At 49.7% G+C, this 16,439-nt stretch overlaps 5 protein-coding genes across 5 annotated transcripts; 3 read left to right on the forward strand and 2 right to left on the reverse strand.

The window, feature by feature from the left end:
* Positions 1-357: 357 nt before the first annotated feature.
* EPUS_01936 (uncharacterized protein) lies at positions 358-2,717 on the forward strand (the record flags this gene model as incomplete). Its single annotated transcript, XM_007806672.1, has 2 exons — positions 358-1,911; positions 1,962-2,717. The coding sequence occupies 2 exons, from the start codon at positions 358-360 to the stop codon at positions 2,715-2,717; spliced, it is 2,310 nt and encodes a 769-aa protein (XP_007804863.1).
* Positions 2,718-4,883: 2,166 nt separating this feature from the next.
* On the reverse strand, positions 4,884-6,962 carry EPUS_01937 (uncharacterized protein; the record flags this gene model as incomplete). Its single annotated transcript, XM_007806673.1, has 1 exon — positions 4,884-6,962. One exon carries the CDS (start codon positions 6,960-6,962, stop codon positions 4,884-4,886), a length of 2,079 nt encoding a protein of 692 aa, XP_007804864.1.
* A 993-nt stretch (positions 6,963-7,955) lies between these two features.
* Positions 7,956-10,335, forward strand: EPUS_01938 (uncharacterized protein; the record flags this gene model as incomplete). Its single annotated transcript, XM_007806674.1, has 4 exons — positions 7,956-8,031; positions 8,090-8,246; positions 8,299-8,599; positions 8,650-10,335. The coding sequence occupies 4 exons, from the start codon at positions 7,956-7,958 to the stop codon at positions 10,333-10,335; spliced, it is 2,220 nt and encodes a 739-aa protein (XP_007804865.1).
* Positions 10,336-11,392: 1,057 nt separating this feature from the next.
* Positions 11,393-13,014, reverse strand: EPUS_01939 (uncharacterized protein; the record flags this gene model as incomplete). Its single annotated transcript, XM_007806675.1, has 2 exons — positions 11,393-12,102; positions 12,156-13,014. 2 exons carry the CDS (start codon positions 13,012-13,014, stop codon positions 11,393-11,395), a joined length of 1,569 nt encoding a protein of 522 aa, XP_007804866.1.
* Positions 13,015-14,694: 1,680 nt separating this feature from the next.
* On the forward strand, positions 14,695-16,347 carry EPUS_01940 (uncharacterized protein; the record flags this gene model as incomplete). Its single annotated transcript, XM_007806676.1, has 3 exons — positions 14,695-14,722; positions 14,777-15,687; positions 16,048-16,347. 3 exons carry the CDS (start codon positions 14,695-14,697, stop codon positions 16,345-16,347), a joined length of 1,239 nt encoding a protein of 412 aa, XP_007804867.1.
* Positions 16,348-16,439: the final 92 nt, after the last annotated feature.

Raw genomic sequence — 16,439 nt, forward strand, 5'->3', positions numbered from 1 at the left:
TATGGAGCTCTTCCGGCTGCCGGATTCGGGGTGAGTGCCTCAACGGTCCCAAAAGTCACTAGATTGCGATCGCCTGGGCGCAAATTGCGGGGCTCTTGATCGCAGGAAGAGCAACGGAGCGAAGACCGTCGTCATGACGGAAAGAAACCATACCAATATCAGGTACTGGCCACGGTCCAACGGATTTAGCCATGGGGTATTCTCTTTAGTTGTCTTGAATTCATATCTCATTTTCATCGCCCTGTACAGTACTCTCTCTACTTTTCTGTCTTTCATTATTGCGCTTTGCTATCAGCACGGTTGGGACTCGATACTCTTTCCTGTTTGGCTACTGGGCACTGAAAGTACTTCACCGCGATGAACCATTCGAATGAGGAGCAGAGCAATAAGCTCAGCGGCGCAGAAGTAGCAAAGCACAATTCTCGAGAGTCATGTTGGGTGATAGTGCACGGAAGAGTATACGATGTCACCGAGTTTATGCCAGGTGAGGAATCCTCATTCCATGTTCTTACCGTTCAATTGGCTCATCTTCAGTCAGAACATCCCGGCGGCTCAAAGATAATCCTCAAGTACGCAGGCAAAGATGCTACGGAAGAATACGAACCTATCCATCCCCCGGACACTCTCGAAAAATACCTAGCAAAAGACAAGCACCTCGGACAAGTCGACATGTCAACCGTCGAAAGAGAAGAAAAAGAAAACGACCCAGAGGAAAAAGCGCGTCAAGAACGAATCAAACACATGCCAATCTTAGAACAGTGCTACAACCTCATGGACTTTGAAGCCGTGGCCCGCAGAGTCATGAAAAAGACAGCATGGGCCTACTACTCATCGGGCGCGGACGACGAAATCACCATGCGCGAAAACCACTCCGCCTACCACAAGATCTGGTTCCGGCCTCGGGTGCTCGTCGACGTCGAGAAAGTCGACTTCTCCACCACCATGCTGGGCACCAAAGTTGACATCCCTTTCTACGTGACCGCCACCGCGCTAGGCAAACTTGGCAATCCCGAGGGCGAAGTGATATTGACCAGAGGCGCCCGCAAACACAACGTCATCCAGATGATCCCAACGCTAGCCTCCTGCTCCTTCGACGAGATCGTCGACGCCGCCGAAGATGGGCAGGTGCAATGGCTCCAGCTCTACGTCAACAAGAACCGCGACATTACGAAGAAAATCGTCCAACACGCCGAGGAACGCGGCTGCAAAGGCCTATTCATCACCGTCGACGCTCCACAACTAGGCCGGAGAGAAAAGGACATGCGTTCCAAATTCTCGGATACAGGCTCCAATGTGCAGAACACCGGAGGCGATAACGTTGACCGGTCCCAGGGCGCCGCCCGAGCCATCTCCTCCTTCATCGACCCGTCCCTAAGCTGGAAAGATATTCCCTGGTTCCTCTCCCTCACCAAAATGCCCATCATCCTCAAAGGTGTCCAACGAGTCGAAGACGTCCTTCGCGCGATCGAATGTGGCGTGCAAGGCGTCGTCCTCTCCAACCACGGCGGCCGCCAACTCGATTTCGCACGCAGCGGGATCGAAGTTCTCGCCGAGGTCATGCCCGTCCTCCGCGAACGCGGCTGGGAACACAGGATCGAGATCTACATCGATGGCGGCGTGAGGCGCGCTACCGATATCATCAAAGCGCTGTGTTTGGGCGCCAAGGGCGTCGGGATTGGACGCCCGTTCCTGTTCGCCATGAGCGCCTATGGGCTGCCGGGCGTGGATCGCGCGATGCAGCTGCTGAAGGATGAGATGGAGATGAATATGCGGCTGATCGGGTGTAGTAGGGTGGACCAGCTGAACCCGACGTTGGTGGATACGAGCGGGTTGAGCTTGCATGCCACCACCGTGCCGAGTGATACGTTAGGATTGGGGGTTTATGATCCGTTGGTGTCTCCGCAGGAGATGGTTAGGGCGAAGTTGTGATGGTGCTTCATCTCGAGAGGTAGGTGGGTCAGGGGAAGGGAGAAAGAGAAGGCAAGAGCGAGGAAGAGGAAGAGGAAGAGGAAGAGGAAGAGGAAGAGGAAGAGGAAGAGGAAGAGGAAGAGGAAGAGGAAGAGGAAGAGGAAGAGGAAGAGGAAGAGGAAGAGGAAGAGGAAGAGGAAGAGGAAGAGGAAGAGGAAGAGGAAGAGGAAGAGGAAGAGGAAGAGGAAGAGGAAGAGGAAGAGGAAGAGGAAGAGGAAGAGGAAGAGGAAGAGGAAGAGGAAGAGGAAGAGGAAGAGGAAGAGGAAGAGGAAGAGGAAGAGGAAGAGGAAGAGGAAGAGGAAGAGGAAGAGGAAGAGGAAGAGGAAGAGGAAGAGGAAGAGGAAGAGGAAGAGGAAGAGGAAGAGGAAGAGGAAGAGGAAGAGGAAGAGGAAGAGGAAGAGGAAGAGGAAGAGGAAGAGGAAGAGGAAGAGGAAGAGGAAGAGGAAGAGGAAGAGGAAGAGGAAGAGGAAGAGGAAGAGGAAGAGGAAGAGGAAGAGGAAGAGGAAGAGGAAGAGGAAGAGGAAGAGGAAGAGGAAGAGGAAGAGGAAGAGGAAGAGGAAGAGGAAGAGGAAGAGGAAGAGGAAGAGGAAGAGGAAGAGGAAGAGGAAGAGGAAGAGGAAGAGGAAGAGGAAGAGGAAGAGGAAGAGGAAGAGGAAGAGGAAGAGGAAGAGGAAGAGGAAGAGGAAGAGGAAGAGGAAGAGGAAGAGGAAGAGGAAGAGGAAGAGGAAGAGGAAGAGGTAGAGATTTAGGGATAGAGAGTACGGAAAGTAGTTGTCATTCTTATTGTACATCTTTACACAAGAGCAATGCACACAGAACACGTACACACATTCGTCTCAAGGTCTGTCTTTCCATCCCCCGTATGAACCAATTGCCATACTCGGACCCATGAGCACTCCCATTACTTTCTCCACACCCTACCTACCTGGTCTGGAAATCTCCCTCTCCACGGCGACATCCCAGCAGCAGGAACAGTGCTTGCTCCGGTCAGATACGAATAAGTATTTTTTTCTGATCTCGACCAGAGACCGGGAATTCACAACTGTACATCGGTCATCAGTGCGGAAACGTGCTTTACGGGGAACTTGTGGATTGGGAGTAATCTGCAAACGATAGCGAGAGGCGAAAAACGGAGTGGGAGGGTCAGTCATCATACGATCGGGCAGGCGTCACTGGGCAGAAGATGTATGGGGCAGATATCATAGCAGAGCATAGCATAGCATAGCATAGCAGATTTGCATGAGAAGGAGAGAGGGGGCAGTGGGAGAGTATGATGGCTCAATAAGATAAGTTCTACTTAAGAGGTTTCTTCTGTAAGACATATTTCTGGTGCGCCACGATGATGGTTAAGGAGAGAGAGGAGCTGGAGTCTCCCTTGAAGACGATCCAAACCAGAAGATGCGACAGCGGAAGTTAGAAACGAGAGACCGTAAGGCAAGGAGAAAACGTCGCACGCATGAATGCTGTCCATGTTTTCGTCACCGGGCATCAAGGTGGCTCGAGAAGCTGATGCAAACAAGCTTCCTGGATGACGGTCATCCAGCCTGATAGCATTCAGCCATCGGGTGTCATTCCTACAATCCACGCGGGCTCAGACAAGTTGAACCCATTTCCATTCCACATCAGACGACCTCAGGGCTTCTCCGTGCATGATGCCATTGACATAGGTGTCGCCTAGCAGTTGGAACTTCAGGTCTTCTGGAGATCCTACGGGCCGAAGCTTGGCGCAGAAATTTATGGGACTTCTCAGATCCCCTTCCTCTCCCCCCCTTCTTCATTCCCCTATTTCTCTACCAATACTCACTCAAATCTAGTGAACAATGGATTCTGAACGGGGAAATAGACGACGCGTCTGCCGAAAGTCTTATTCGATAGATCCTCCTTCTCCTGCACCCTTGCGAACGCCAAAAACGATGCTCGATACGCCGCGCCGTGCGCGCCTCCTTGCTGATGCACGCCACACAGCTGGCAAACTACCTCGTACAGAGCTATTTAAGATACATAATGTACCTAAATCAACTGGCTATCGAATCATTAAAGAAGCAACTGCACGCCGCAGTAAGAGGATACACAATCGAGGCCGAAAACGAGTACTTGCTCCACATGAGTGCGAAGCAATTGAGGCCGTTGAAGATGCTAATTTTGGCTTTGCTTCTTTAAGTTATTTGAAGGTGGCAAGGACAATTAGTATAACTAATAGTTACAAACGTGTAATTTAACAGAATATAAAGGATTTTGGTATAAGGACCTATATAGTTATACAGAAAAAAATGCTTTTATAACTATATATTAATGCCTGAATTATATAGGGATTTGAGTATTAGTATTAGTAATTAGATCAGTTTCTGAAGTATAGATAATGTAATAAGTCTTATTTTGCTACTTGCTTATAAAGACAGGCTCGAATTCATCATTGACCAGGGCTTAAAGCATGAAATGTCTTATTAAAGACCCAGTTTAAGCTTAAGCGGCAAAATCAGTCAGTCCATGTGTACACAGTTATTAGATGGAATTTCAATGGTCAGCTCCACTTCTACACCGGCTCCAGAGTAGGAGGACGTCTCATTCAGAGCGATTATATGACTATTTTGAAAGAAATCGTTGCTCCTGATTAGGATAAAGATTACGTATTAATCGAAGATAATGACAGGCCACATGGTACCAAGGGCAAGGGTTCTAACAAGGTTAAAGCACTCAAGGACCTTCTAGGGATCAAATGGGAGATGAACCCTGCTAATTCGCCTGATCTCAACCCTATTGAGACAATCTGGAGAATAATAAAGCAGCGCTTGAAGTCCAGGGGGGTCATCTTCGAAGAAGCTGTTCTGCGCAGGGCTATCCAGGAGGAGTGGGATAAAATAACTCTGGATGAGATTAATAGGGCTATCTCAACAATGCCAGATAGAGTAGCTGCCCTAAATGAGCGAAATGGGCGTCCTATCCCCTATTAAAGGGGCGTGTAGCATAGCAGCAATCTGAGAAGTCTCATAAATTTCTGCGCCAAGCTTCGGGCCGTAACATGAAAGGTATCTTCCCGCCCGCAGCGATGATGACCACATCTCCTTTACACGTCGAAAATGGACCCGATCCGACGTACCCTTCGTGAGTACGATACATGCGAGGATCGGCCGCGAAACAAAGTCCCACCGTCTGGCTGAATTCTTTAAGTTGGAGTCAGACTTCGAGCCCCCACGTATTGCGAATGAAACTTGGTCAGTATTCCGCTCTGGGTCTAATCCATCTTCAAAGACACCATTATCTTCACAGATTTCCTCAATTTCGTCGAGACGAGGGATATTTCCTGTTGGATCACCCACGGCTAGCTCCTCAAGACTGCGCATTTCGAGGAAACAGTTGCTTCTCAGCCTACCTTTCCAGACTTCCCGCTGAATCGCATTGCACACCGTGCAGGCGAGCCAGTACCGAAACGATACGCCGCACGTGTCAGAAGCCGGATGTAGACTTCCTGTGAGCCCATAGTCCCAGATCAAAGTCCTCCACAAGACCTCCACAGGGTGTTGCCCAGTTCTGTATATCTTTGGACAACTCCTTGTGAACTTCACATATGGTTCTAGGCTGGTGTTGCTGACTTCGGTTGGTGCTTCACCAGTGTCGGCAACTTTGTCTAGAATATGTGCAAGGACATACATAGCTCTGTCACGTATGATCGGGTATTCTGATAGCTTTGGCGGGCCATTCGCGGCGTTGAAGTCTGGCTGATCGCCTAACACAGCGTTAATCTCCCCCAATGAGAGGTGAGAGCCCACCGAGAAATCTATGGCCCAAGACGGCAGATCTTTCACCAGAATTCGACTAGGATCGCTGACCATGCTGAGAGGCAGGAGATTGGACGTATTTTTGAGGATGTAAGTTGTGGCCTCTTCATAAACTTGAGCCACTGATTTGCTATAGTCGGCTGAAATTGGGCACTCACTCAAGTTTCGTACTCGGGCAGCTCTCTTGATCACACCAAGAAGGCCGAACACTTTGTCCCGAGCGTCCTTCGCGCAAAATGACCTTGTTCGCCGGAGGATCATCATGAAAATAGCGCCTGTGTTTGACTGTTCGTGCAGGACGCTTAATTTTGCTTCGAGAGGTAGTCTTGGAAGACTGGAACGAGTTTTGCCTGAAGTAAAATCCGACACCTCTCTGATAATGGCTGTCTTGCCCATCGGAGTAGCCTTCTTCATCTTTGGAAACTGTTCACGTGGCCTCCATGTGACTTTATCATGGCAGCTGGTCTCCCAATGATTGATAGAGGCAGACAGTGTCTCCCAAGAGGTAGTGAAGAATCCCCAACGCACATAGGCTCGTTTAGCGACAGCGACCTCTTGGATAATCCACAACCTCCCATACCATCGCCTAGCCAAGAACCGGTTCAGTGCAGTCTCTTCATCATCATTAAGGTTGGGAATACCCAAAAGCTCATGCTTGTGGGGATGATAGAGTTCTCTAGCCATGTCAAGCATACGTAGGGCTGCGGCATCATGCGCGAAAATGTCAGGAGCGGTTTTGACACAAACAGCTAACTTTCTCAGTACTTCCGTTACCATTGGTGTAGACTCATCGTCTTTTCCAAGCCAGATAAGAACACTTGTTGCATTCTCGTAGATTTCGCACATCATGTTGACTTGGTGAGTCTTCTCCTCCGAGCTTGACTGATCGATGGATATGGCGTCAATCCAAAGGTAGCCTGAGTGACCGGATTTTTGTAGTTGCAGCAGAGCGTCATGAAGATTGAAGGTAACAGTCTGCTTGCCAGGGAGCTTCTGATATGGGAAAGGATGATGAACCTCATGCCTTTCTGTATCCGGGTAATCCTCAAATACAGGATGACCCCAGGTGTAAGAAAGCGCAGTGTATTTGGGATGAGAGCCAGTCTCAAAGATTTGCAGTGAAAGCTCGACAGGGGTCGCTTTATTTGTGATCTTCAAGAGCCGAAATGAGCGCGGCGTAGGCAGTCTGACATATCGACAATTCTCCAACGTCGTCATGTTCTCCTTCTCCTCGACCAGTCAAATAGGGGCGGTGAAAAACGCCTCTGTCTTGCGTAGAGCTGAGGAGCCATTTTCCTACCTTTCAAAGGCATTCGGGGTTTAAGAGCACGCAGAAGAGTAGGTCCGTCTTTCAAAAAAAAGGTAAGAAAGGACCAAAAGGAAACAGCAGAATCCTGCATTGCAGCACGGTCTGCAAGCAACAAAGACCATTCAACATGCACAGCGAACAGAGAATAAGACAGTCTGGATTTCATGATGACAGGTCAGAAATCCTGTCACCTGCGGATAGCTATCGTTTGAACATGGACGGAGAAAGAAAGAAACTCTATACAAGAGATATAAGTAAAAGTAGTAGGTACAGTCTTCATCGTTCGTGAAGGACGTAGCATCTTCAGACACTCTCATTGAGTGATGAATGACCAAAAGGGAATTGGCATCTTCTCAGGATGCAAGACTGTAAAAGGACCATTGGTACAAACTTCTCTATCCAAAGGTCAACGTCTTTATCGGCCCTTACCTGCATCATCTGCACGACAAGCAGGAGATTTTATGGCAGAGACCATGGCCAGCAATCAACAGGTGCTTGAAGCTTGGGAACGGAAAGGAGATTCTCTGAATTCGCAAGAAACTTCTGCTTGTAGCTACTGAAATTGCACCGTTGTCAGGAGGCCACCATGATACATCACCTTTCTGTAAGTACTACGTTAGATACAACTTATGAGCAATGTCATCGTAAACCAAAAGGCCGAGTGGGACTCGGAGTGCAATTAAAACAGAGCAAATGCCAAGCTCTATGTTGACGATGACGTAGTTGGTACGATGTAGCTCTGATGTGAGTTTCTTGCTTTTGGAACAATTGTCGCAACGCCAGTTGATCTTTATTTGAAGAACGGTTCTCTATGGGAGTCTGACCCGTACACATGCACACCTTTACCTTACTTCGGTAGTGACGAGAAAGACTGCGTTGCATCAAACGTCTCAGCTGGAGTGATGGCTTCACCGTCAGCCAGCGCGGAATCCAATCTGGATATCGACTATGTGCTCGTATATCGCTTCTCCCGAGAGGGTAAGTTTGGTGTTCTGCCATTGGCCAGCCTGCCTGCGGCTGACCTCAATGCCACTAGACAAGAACAAAGCAATATCGAATTTCCAGAATCTGATCAGAGCATTAGCCGATGTTGGCCTCGAGACTGAGGTACGAAATGGGGAAGACTCAACACTGCTAGTCTTTGTCAAGGCCGCCGATGAGAAGATATTTAATGAAGTTGTATATCGATCAAGGTAACTCTTGTCTATATCCCCATGCCACCAGCTGATGTACATCCTCCAACAGGGTTCGAGACTGGCTACATGGAGCTCGTCAAGCCCAGCCAGATAAAGGAACTGAGAATGTGCTTACCAAAGAGCCCCTAGTGCCTGCTGAGCGCTTTAGACTAGTTTACGACATGATAACCTCAGAACCCAGTGAAGGTGGAGCCGGCATTACGCCGAAGCATGGAGTATGGGAGAATGTGGAATCAATATTCCCCCTACACGATGTGCGGTTGAACAAGGAGTGGATGACAGAATGGGCTCGCAAGACATTTCTATCGCCTCAAGATATCGACTCTGTCAGGGACAATCTTGGTGAAAAGGTCAGTTTAATACAGACTGTGGGCAGACCAGTATTGCTTACAAGCTTCAGATTGCTTACTATTTTGCTTTCTTGCAAACTTATTTCTACTTCCTGATATATCTCGCCGCATTTGGCTTCTCCTGTTGGGTTCTTCTAGGCTACTTCTCCATGATATATGCGGTGGTCAACTGCTTGTGGTGTGTGGTGTTCGTGGAATGGTGGAAACGACAAGAAGCAGATCTTGCTGTTCGTTGGGGAGTCAGAAATGTATCCGCCATTCAGAAGGGACGACGCGACTTCCAGTACGAGAAGGAGTCCAAGGATCCTATCACTGGCGAGACTGTAAAATGGTTCCCGGCAACACAGCGGCTACAACGGCAGCTCCTTCAGATTCCATTCGTGATACTTGCGGCGATTGCTCTTGGCACCTTGATATGCACCTGCTTCGGCATCGAAATCTTCATCTCCGAAGTGTATAACGGTCCACTCAAATCTGTCCTCGTTTTTATACCTACCGTTCTTCTTACAACTCTCATTCCAACCATCTCCACGTTCTTGACCGGTTTTGCGACACGACTGACAGAGTTTGAGAACTACGAAACAGAAGATGCTTACGAGAAAGCGATGACTTCTAAAGTCTTCGTCCTGAACTTTATCACCTCCTATCTTGGCATTTTTCTGACTGCCTTCGTCTACGTTCCCTTTGCTTCCGTTCTCGTCCCGTACCTTGACATCTTCAGCCTCACCGTCAAACCGTTTGCCGAGAACGAGAAGCAGATGCAGACTCCACCAGCCTACAGTTTCACCATCAATCCTGATCGGCTCCGCAAGCAAGTCATCTACTTCACGGTGACCGCGCAAATTGTCTCTTTCGCGCTGGAGACCGTCGTCCCACTCATTACCCGCAAAGGCACCACGAAGTTCAAAGAGATCCAATCCTCCCGAGCTGAAGCAAAGGGCGGTGCTGCTCCGCCTCCCTCAGCAAACGACCCGCCAGAGGAGAAAGCCTTCCTGGCTCGAGTGCGCCACGAAGCCACCCTTGGCGACTACGACGTCACCTCCGACCTCCGGGAGATGTGCATCCAGTTCGGCTACCTCTCCCTCTTCTCTGCCGTCTGGCCTCTAGTCCCATGTTCTTTCCTTATAAACAACTGGATCGAGCTCCGTAGCGACACGTTCAAAATCACATCCGAGTGCAAACGACCTATTCCACAACGAGCCGACAGCATTGGACCATGGCTTGATGCCCTCGGTTTCCTCACCTGGCTCGGCAGCATCACCACCGCCGCGGTCGTGTACATGTTTAGCAACGACGGAGTAGGACCCAGCGGCCGACCCAGCGACATCAAGCTCTGGGCTCTCCTCCTCAGCGTTTTTGCCTCAGAACACATCTACCTCCTCGTCCGGCTTGCCGTCCGCACAGTCATTTCCAAATTAGACAGCGAAAATATGCGCAAGGAGCGGGCAGAACGCTATATGGTTCGAAAGCGCTATCTTGAAGAGACAGGATTAAGCGTTGACAAGATGACTCGCCAGAGCTTGAGGACGAGGAGCGTCTCCAGCGGTGGTGGGCTGACCAAGGACATTACGCGCAAGAGTCTGGAGGACGAAGCGAGAGAGACTACGTTGAGGGAGAGTACGCCAGTCACGAGGTTCTGGGGGAGGCAGAAGGGATGGGCGGAGGTGGAGCAGGTGGGAGTGAACTTGATTGAGTTGAAATTGGAGGGTAGTGCGGAGACGAAGAAGGGGAGATAGGTGGGATGACAGCCGGGAAACGAGGTCGATGCCGATGCCGAAGCGGGTGAGGGTGGGGAGAGGAATGAAGCATCCAGCAGGCCACCCTGGCCAAAAGCAATCGGCTTCAGTCATTGGAGGGCTTGCGTTGAACCGGAAGAGACAGGACTCCTCTGACCCTGGTGGATACTTGCTATCTTCAACTTCTAGGTGTAGCACTTGATTGATCTTCTTGTGGTGGTTTGAGGGAGCTGTTCTCAGCTTCAGACACATATTTCAATTGTGTGGAGCCTGCCTTGAAATCGGTGTTCTGACTTGAGACCCTCGATCACAGTATAATGTACCGTAGGCATAAGATGCTGTCAAAAAAAACCCCCCCAGCGTGGCTCATTGACGAGTGCTCGCCCGCAGGCTGGGGAAGCAGCCGCGACATGGGCGTTCAAGGGGTGTTCTTCTTTGAAGAAGGTCCTCTTTCGAAGAAGGTCCTCTATCGATCTGGGAGACCCTTAGGGGATTAAGGCACAGCGGTTATGGGCCACATCGTCGGGGTCCTTCTCATAAGAAGAGCTTCGGCTTGAAGACGAGCAACCTTATGTCGTTTTATAGCCTTTGACATGCGGAATATCTGGGTTTGATTAGCCAAAAAATGCTGAAAGCCGAATAGGTGAAATCGCGGCGCATTGCATCGCCCGTCCAAACAGCCTCGGACTCCTCTCAGCGATCAAACCTGACTTTCCTCTCTCTCACACTACTATGGTGACTTTGAGCTTCGACGCACGCATGATTTGCATGGATTTGGAAGACTGGTGTCATAAAGTAATAGGGAAATTTGGATTGGAGAGGACAGTACGGAGTACGGAGGTAGATAAGGGGTGCCAAGTAATTTGCTACCCTGCTTGCATGCTATGTCACTGCAATAAGAGTTCAGTTGAACAGGATCTGCTTTGCGCAATCTATCATTCTTCAGTATCTACTCTGCTGTACTGGAATGAAAATTTTCCAACCTCGCTCCGCAAATTGTAGCCCGAGCTCACTCTCTTGCCCGTAGCCTTCGCGTCCTCGCTCCTCCTCCGCTGCCTCAAACTGCCGGCCAGCGTTGTCCGCGAAGAAGGTGGTCCTCCAATGCCTGTCTCGTTCGGCCAAAGGGTACCTCCAAGCTACCATCTGGACCTGGCACCATGGGAGCCTTGCTCTGTAGCTTATCCGCCATTTTGTTCACCCAGTCCAGCTTCGAGCTCACCCAATTCAGAATGCGAGGTGAAAACATCCCAGGCAGTTCGGTGTCAGACGCTGGCCTCTTCGCTTCGGGGAATGCCGCCATTTTGTTCATACAAACAGCTTCCAAGCATGAGTCAATAGACCTCAAGGCCTTCAGTCCCTCCTCGTACCATCGAACGGCGTGATATGATTGGTACATCGGTGCATGGTGCTCGGCCATCGAGACACACATTTCCACGATCCAGCGTAAGAGGTTCGTGGCAACGGTAGCTATGTTAAAGCGTACACGTATCGTATCTTCTCCACCAACGTAATCCGCCAGAGCCAAGTCTCGAACCTGTGGTATGAAGAGCCCAGCAAATCCGACGAAGCTGTTGAGAGAAGCTGATGCATTCACCCCGTTTTTGAGATTCTCCACTTCCCAGTTGAGATGAAGCTTGATGACATTGGCCAGAACCTCGGCACGCTCCAAAGCAGAATTTGGCATTGTCAGGCCATCTGAGATGATTACCTGGTGCAGACGGCGTTGTTCCGGATTGAGGTTAGCTGGCTGGATTGCTGTGCGTGTATCTGTTCAAGGTTGTCAGTATGAAATACATCCTGGAATCTGGAAGCACACCCACATCCACGACGAAGTGCAGCAGCCTTCATGGTGATCTCTGACAGCAGGCGATAGTACTTGGTCGCTGACATAAGATCCTCGTTGGCAGCCCTTAGCTGATTAATCGCCTCCTGTGCATTGCTCATGGTGATAGCTGAGTTTGAAGCCATCTCCTCGTTACTGTTTATGAGAATGGGGTGCAAAGTAAGAATGCCCTCGAAGTTGTTGCTCAACAAAATTTCGTTGTCGTGATATTTCGTGTGAAAAGAGGGTTCTGCTGGCATCTGTGCTGGCAAGACAGGGTCAAACACAGGAACAGTGGCCCGATATTGTTGCCACGACGATCTCATCGACGTTTGTTTGGGCGACCCAGAAGTGGAAAGCAGCTCCTGACCATGCGGAGCGGTTTTGATTGTCTGCAGCTGTAGTTCTTCAACATCTTTGTCTACATGGAAGCCATTTTCCATGGCTGATGTACTGGTGGACCGTTCACAAGCGGTAACAGTGGTCGATCTGTGAGAGACATTATCTTCACAAGTTGTAACTACGTTAAGATGAGGACGAGATTGCTGCTTGCTTGAAACAGATAATCTGCTGTCAGACCCTCCCACATCAACATCCCTAGAATGCTTCTTGTCTTCCTTTGGACCTCTAGGTATGAGGCCTGAGTTCTGAACTTCCTTGAACGACTCTTGCTGAACAGTCCGCAGCTTGTTCTTTTTGGTAGATGATATCTTCCAGGAAGAGTTTTGCTGGCCAGTTGATAGAGCTGACTCCGAACCTGCAAAGCGATGACGAGTGCTGACACCTTCTTCCGAAGGCACGCCTTCCCAAGCTCTGAGAGGTCGTTGTTCTTTGGGGCTGCAGACCGTCAAAGCCATAGCTACCAGTCGCTACTGATTATCAGCAAGATTGCCAATCTGCTCAGGGATCAATACATACCTTTCTTAAGAAAGAGTCATGAGCAAGAATGAGTAGATTGAAGAATGGTGAGAGTCTGCTCGAAGTATGCGTGCCGCGGGAATGTGACCTTGGAGTCAAGTGGCAAGCTCTGTCCACCACAAAATCGATTACTGAGGGACAGAATGAGAGGACTACAGATCATGAATAGAACCGCTGTGTGGAGGTAGCTTGACTTCAACGATAGCGATAGGGATACAGTTGCCGGTAGAACACGATTAGTTCCATATATTCACGAATGTTGCAAGATGGAGGTAACACAGTAAGACCACAACTACACGTGTACTGACAACACCGGCGCAAGGGCAATACATGTCTGTGACTGTGTGTTCTCCAGGATATGCATGGGCACCAATACTCAGCATTCTTGTCAGATAAGGAAGCCCGCCCCTAACCGGTATGAATAGAACACAATGGGCTTCCATTCCATAGAGTCATGTCTTGATGAGACTTAAAGCAGAACTCAAGCACTGTTTGGAAGCCCATAGGAAAATAAAAGAGAGATAATGGAGTGGTACCCCTGACCCAGGTCATTCTCGCCACTGCCAAAGTATTCCTCAGTTTGGGATGTAACTTTGGAAGGAATATGGGATTCGCTAGAAGCAAGACGAAAAACGGCAGGAAGGAATTATTGTGGGATGTCATGATATCAGCTGTGGTTGGAGAAGCAAGCACAGCTGCCTTGATCAAATTCCCACCACAGAATAGGCGGAAATCGTACCATGAGGCCTAGGGTTTCACGGACTGCTTGAATGATTACAAACTCTGAAGGTAGGATCTAGCAAAGTAGACAATTTGACGTTGGTCAGGCGAGGAATATCATCCAGAAGATCGGGGCTGGCAAGATGCCCCAGTGACATTCTTGAAGGTATCACCCAAGAAACAGTGCAAGTATCTGCTGTGGAACCATGTTTGGGGCATAAGGATATACTGTCAGAACTCAATTGTGTGAACTGTGATGCGATTTAGTACCGGTGTGGTAGCAATGTGAAGGAGAGGTCTTTGATAACGGTCTGGCAGGGCCTTGACATCTTTCCCACCATCAAAATCTCAAGGCCAGCTATCCTTCGACATCGTTGTGCATTTTAGAGATGTGTTCGTAGCACTCTGCATGGTAACGATTGTATAGAGCTTCTCCAGTAGGGAGAGCTGAGTATAGATTGTGCGTTCGATGTATGTGTAAACCAATGGAGGTTGTGGCATTATCACACAGGACGAAATGGCTGTCGCTTCGAAGGAGACATATGGATCATCAAGCACATAATGTAGGAGGACGTCAAAGGGATCGAGTGATGTTAGGACACAAGGCCCCTCCAAAGTCGACATCTCCAAAGTACATGATCCTTTAAAGGTGTTACGAGCAAAATGATGCAGGCAACGGTTTCCGAAAGCCTCTATGCCGAAAGAGGCTAAATCACAACAGCAGAGCAAGCCAGCGGCGAACACTTCAGAGATGTCAACATTATGAATTTCAGGCCATCGAATGTGTGCTTCTGCATATCCTAAGACAAATGAATCCACGGGGTCACGAAAGTCCTATGGACTTCGAATGGCAGACTCATGCACCTGCAGACGTAACATCGCCTTTCCACAAGCTCGCCATGGAACATAATCAGAATCAGAAGAAGAGTAAAGCTATTCCAAAGCCCTGGTAGATCGTTCGCTAACGTGCATGCTGCTTAGGAACTCATAGTGTCCTCGAATCTCCACAGAAATACGCTGCGCCTGCACTTCGAGAACCAAACTCGCAACCATTCCTCTTCTCGCAGATCCCTCCACTGTCAAAGCCTCCTGCCTCACCCTATCGCGCTCCATCCTTTACCACCCCTCGAAAACCACTCGAGGTCGACTTCTCGTCGGGCCCTGAGAATGTCTCATCCCCTGACCAAGCCGACAACGAAGACACGCCCGAAGCGCCAAAGGCAGCACCCATCACATTTACTGCAAACGAAGGCAAGCCGAAAGAGAAGCGCAACTCTCTGTTTGGCCTTTACGGTAGATTCGCACCGAGCTCCGGGCGTGGCGATATGGGAAAGTCTAGTCACAGCAATGTCCTCATACGGCGCGTGCAGAAACGACGGAGGCGAGAGCAGAATCTAGGGCGTCAACTGGTGCGTGCTCAAAGGCCAAGCGAAGACACAAGCGAGGACGAATCCCCCGTCAAGGAGAGGAGGAACCCAATACCACCCGTTCATGAGGTGGGCTATATGGCAGGCCTTTTCACATTCATCGAAAGCTTTCCAAATGCACCCTCGCTGCTGGCCAAGTACCTACAATTATTCTTCAACTCCGCAATCATACTTGGCTGCCTCTATGCCATCTACTCCTTCTGGACGACCATACAGGCAGATGTCAATCGTGCGAGTGAGGATGCAGCAGCAGAGACTTTGGCCGAAATGGCTGCATGCGCTAAGAGCTACGTTGACAACCGTTGCGCTGGCGATAGCCGACTACCAGCACTTGAGACTGTCTGTAGCAACTGGGAATTGTGCATGAATCGAGATCCGAACAGTGTCAAGAGAGCAAAACTGAGTGCTCACACTTTTGCCGAGATCTTGAATAGCTTTGTGGAGCCGATAAGTCTGAAAACAATGGTAAGTTGATTTCCTTCTCCTAGCCTATCCCTCAACCACAACCGGCCGGTCTTTTTGGGACAAATTGCATAGAAAAAGTCAAAAACAATCAACAGCCGGTATTCGCTGGTGGTCACCCACCCAACTACTAACCGGCCGGCACATGGCTTAAGTATGGCTGAGCGAACGGGAAGCCCTGTGTTCCATGTCCTGTGGTCGATTGCGAAATGATTGAAGGATATTCCAGCTATATTCCTGGTCGTAGCGCAGGCTCTCTTGAGCCCAAACATGAAGATCGTCTCCTCGACTACAGCTCTCTTTGGCACCATTCATGTGCTGACCTAGATGAAATGTTTACATGGATACTAATATACATCCCAGCTTTTCGGAATCCTGATCGTCGTTCTCAGCCTGGGCATCTCGAACGCAACCTTCAGCTTCCTCCGAAAATCGCACGATTTCAATTCTCACGCACCGGAGATGCCTCGGCACCCCTCGGCACAGTACCCGCCTCCACAGTCTCACAGCATGAGCCAGTATGGTGGAACGCCTGGAACTGGGTATGCGGGCCAGCAATTGGGCTGGCAGGATGATCCATGGGGTGGAGGTGAGTCCAGACAAGATATGAAGCGCTTGGAGTACTCGAGAAGTCCTAGTAAGGGGGGTCGGGGGTCACGGTAGTGTGACTCGATGAGTATGTCAGACGGACTTGTGATGACGGAGAAAAAGCATGATAGGGTGTTGTTGAGCGGAGCAGCAGGGGGGCAATTGAT

Source organism: Endocarpon pusillum, assembly GCF_000464535.1.
Source record: "Endocarpon pusillum Z07020 unplaced genomic scaffold scaffold5526, whole genome shotgun sequence".
In the NCBI taxonomy this organism is placed as follows: Eukaryota; Fungi; Ascomycota; class Eurotiomycetes; order Verrucariales; family Verrucariaceae; genus Endocarpon; species Endocarpon pusillum.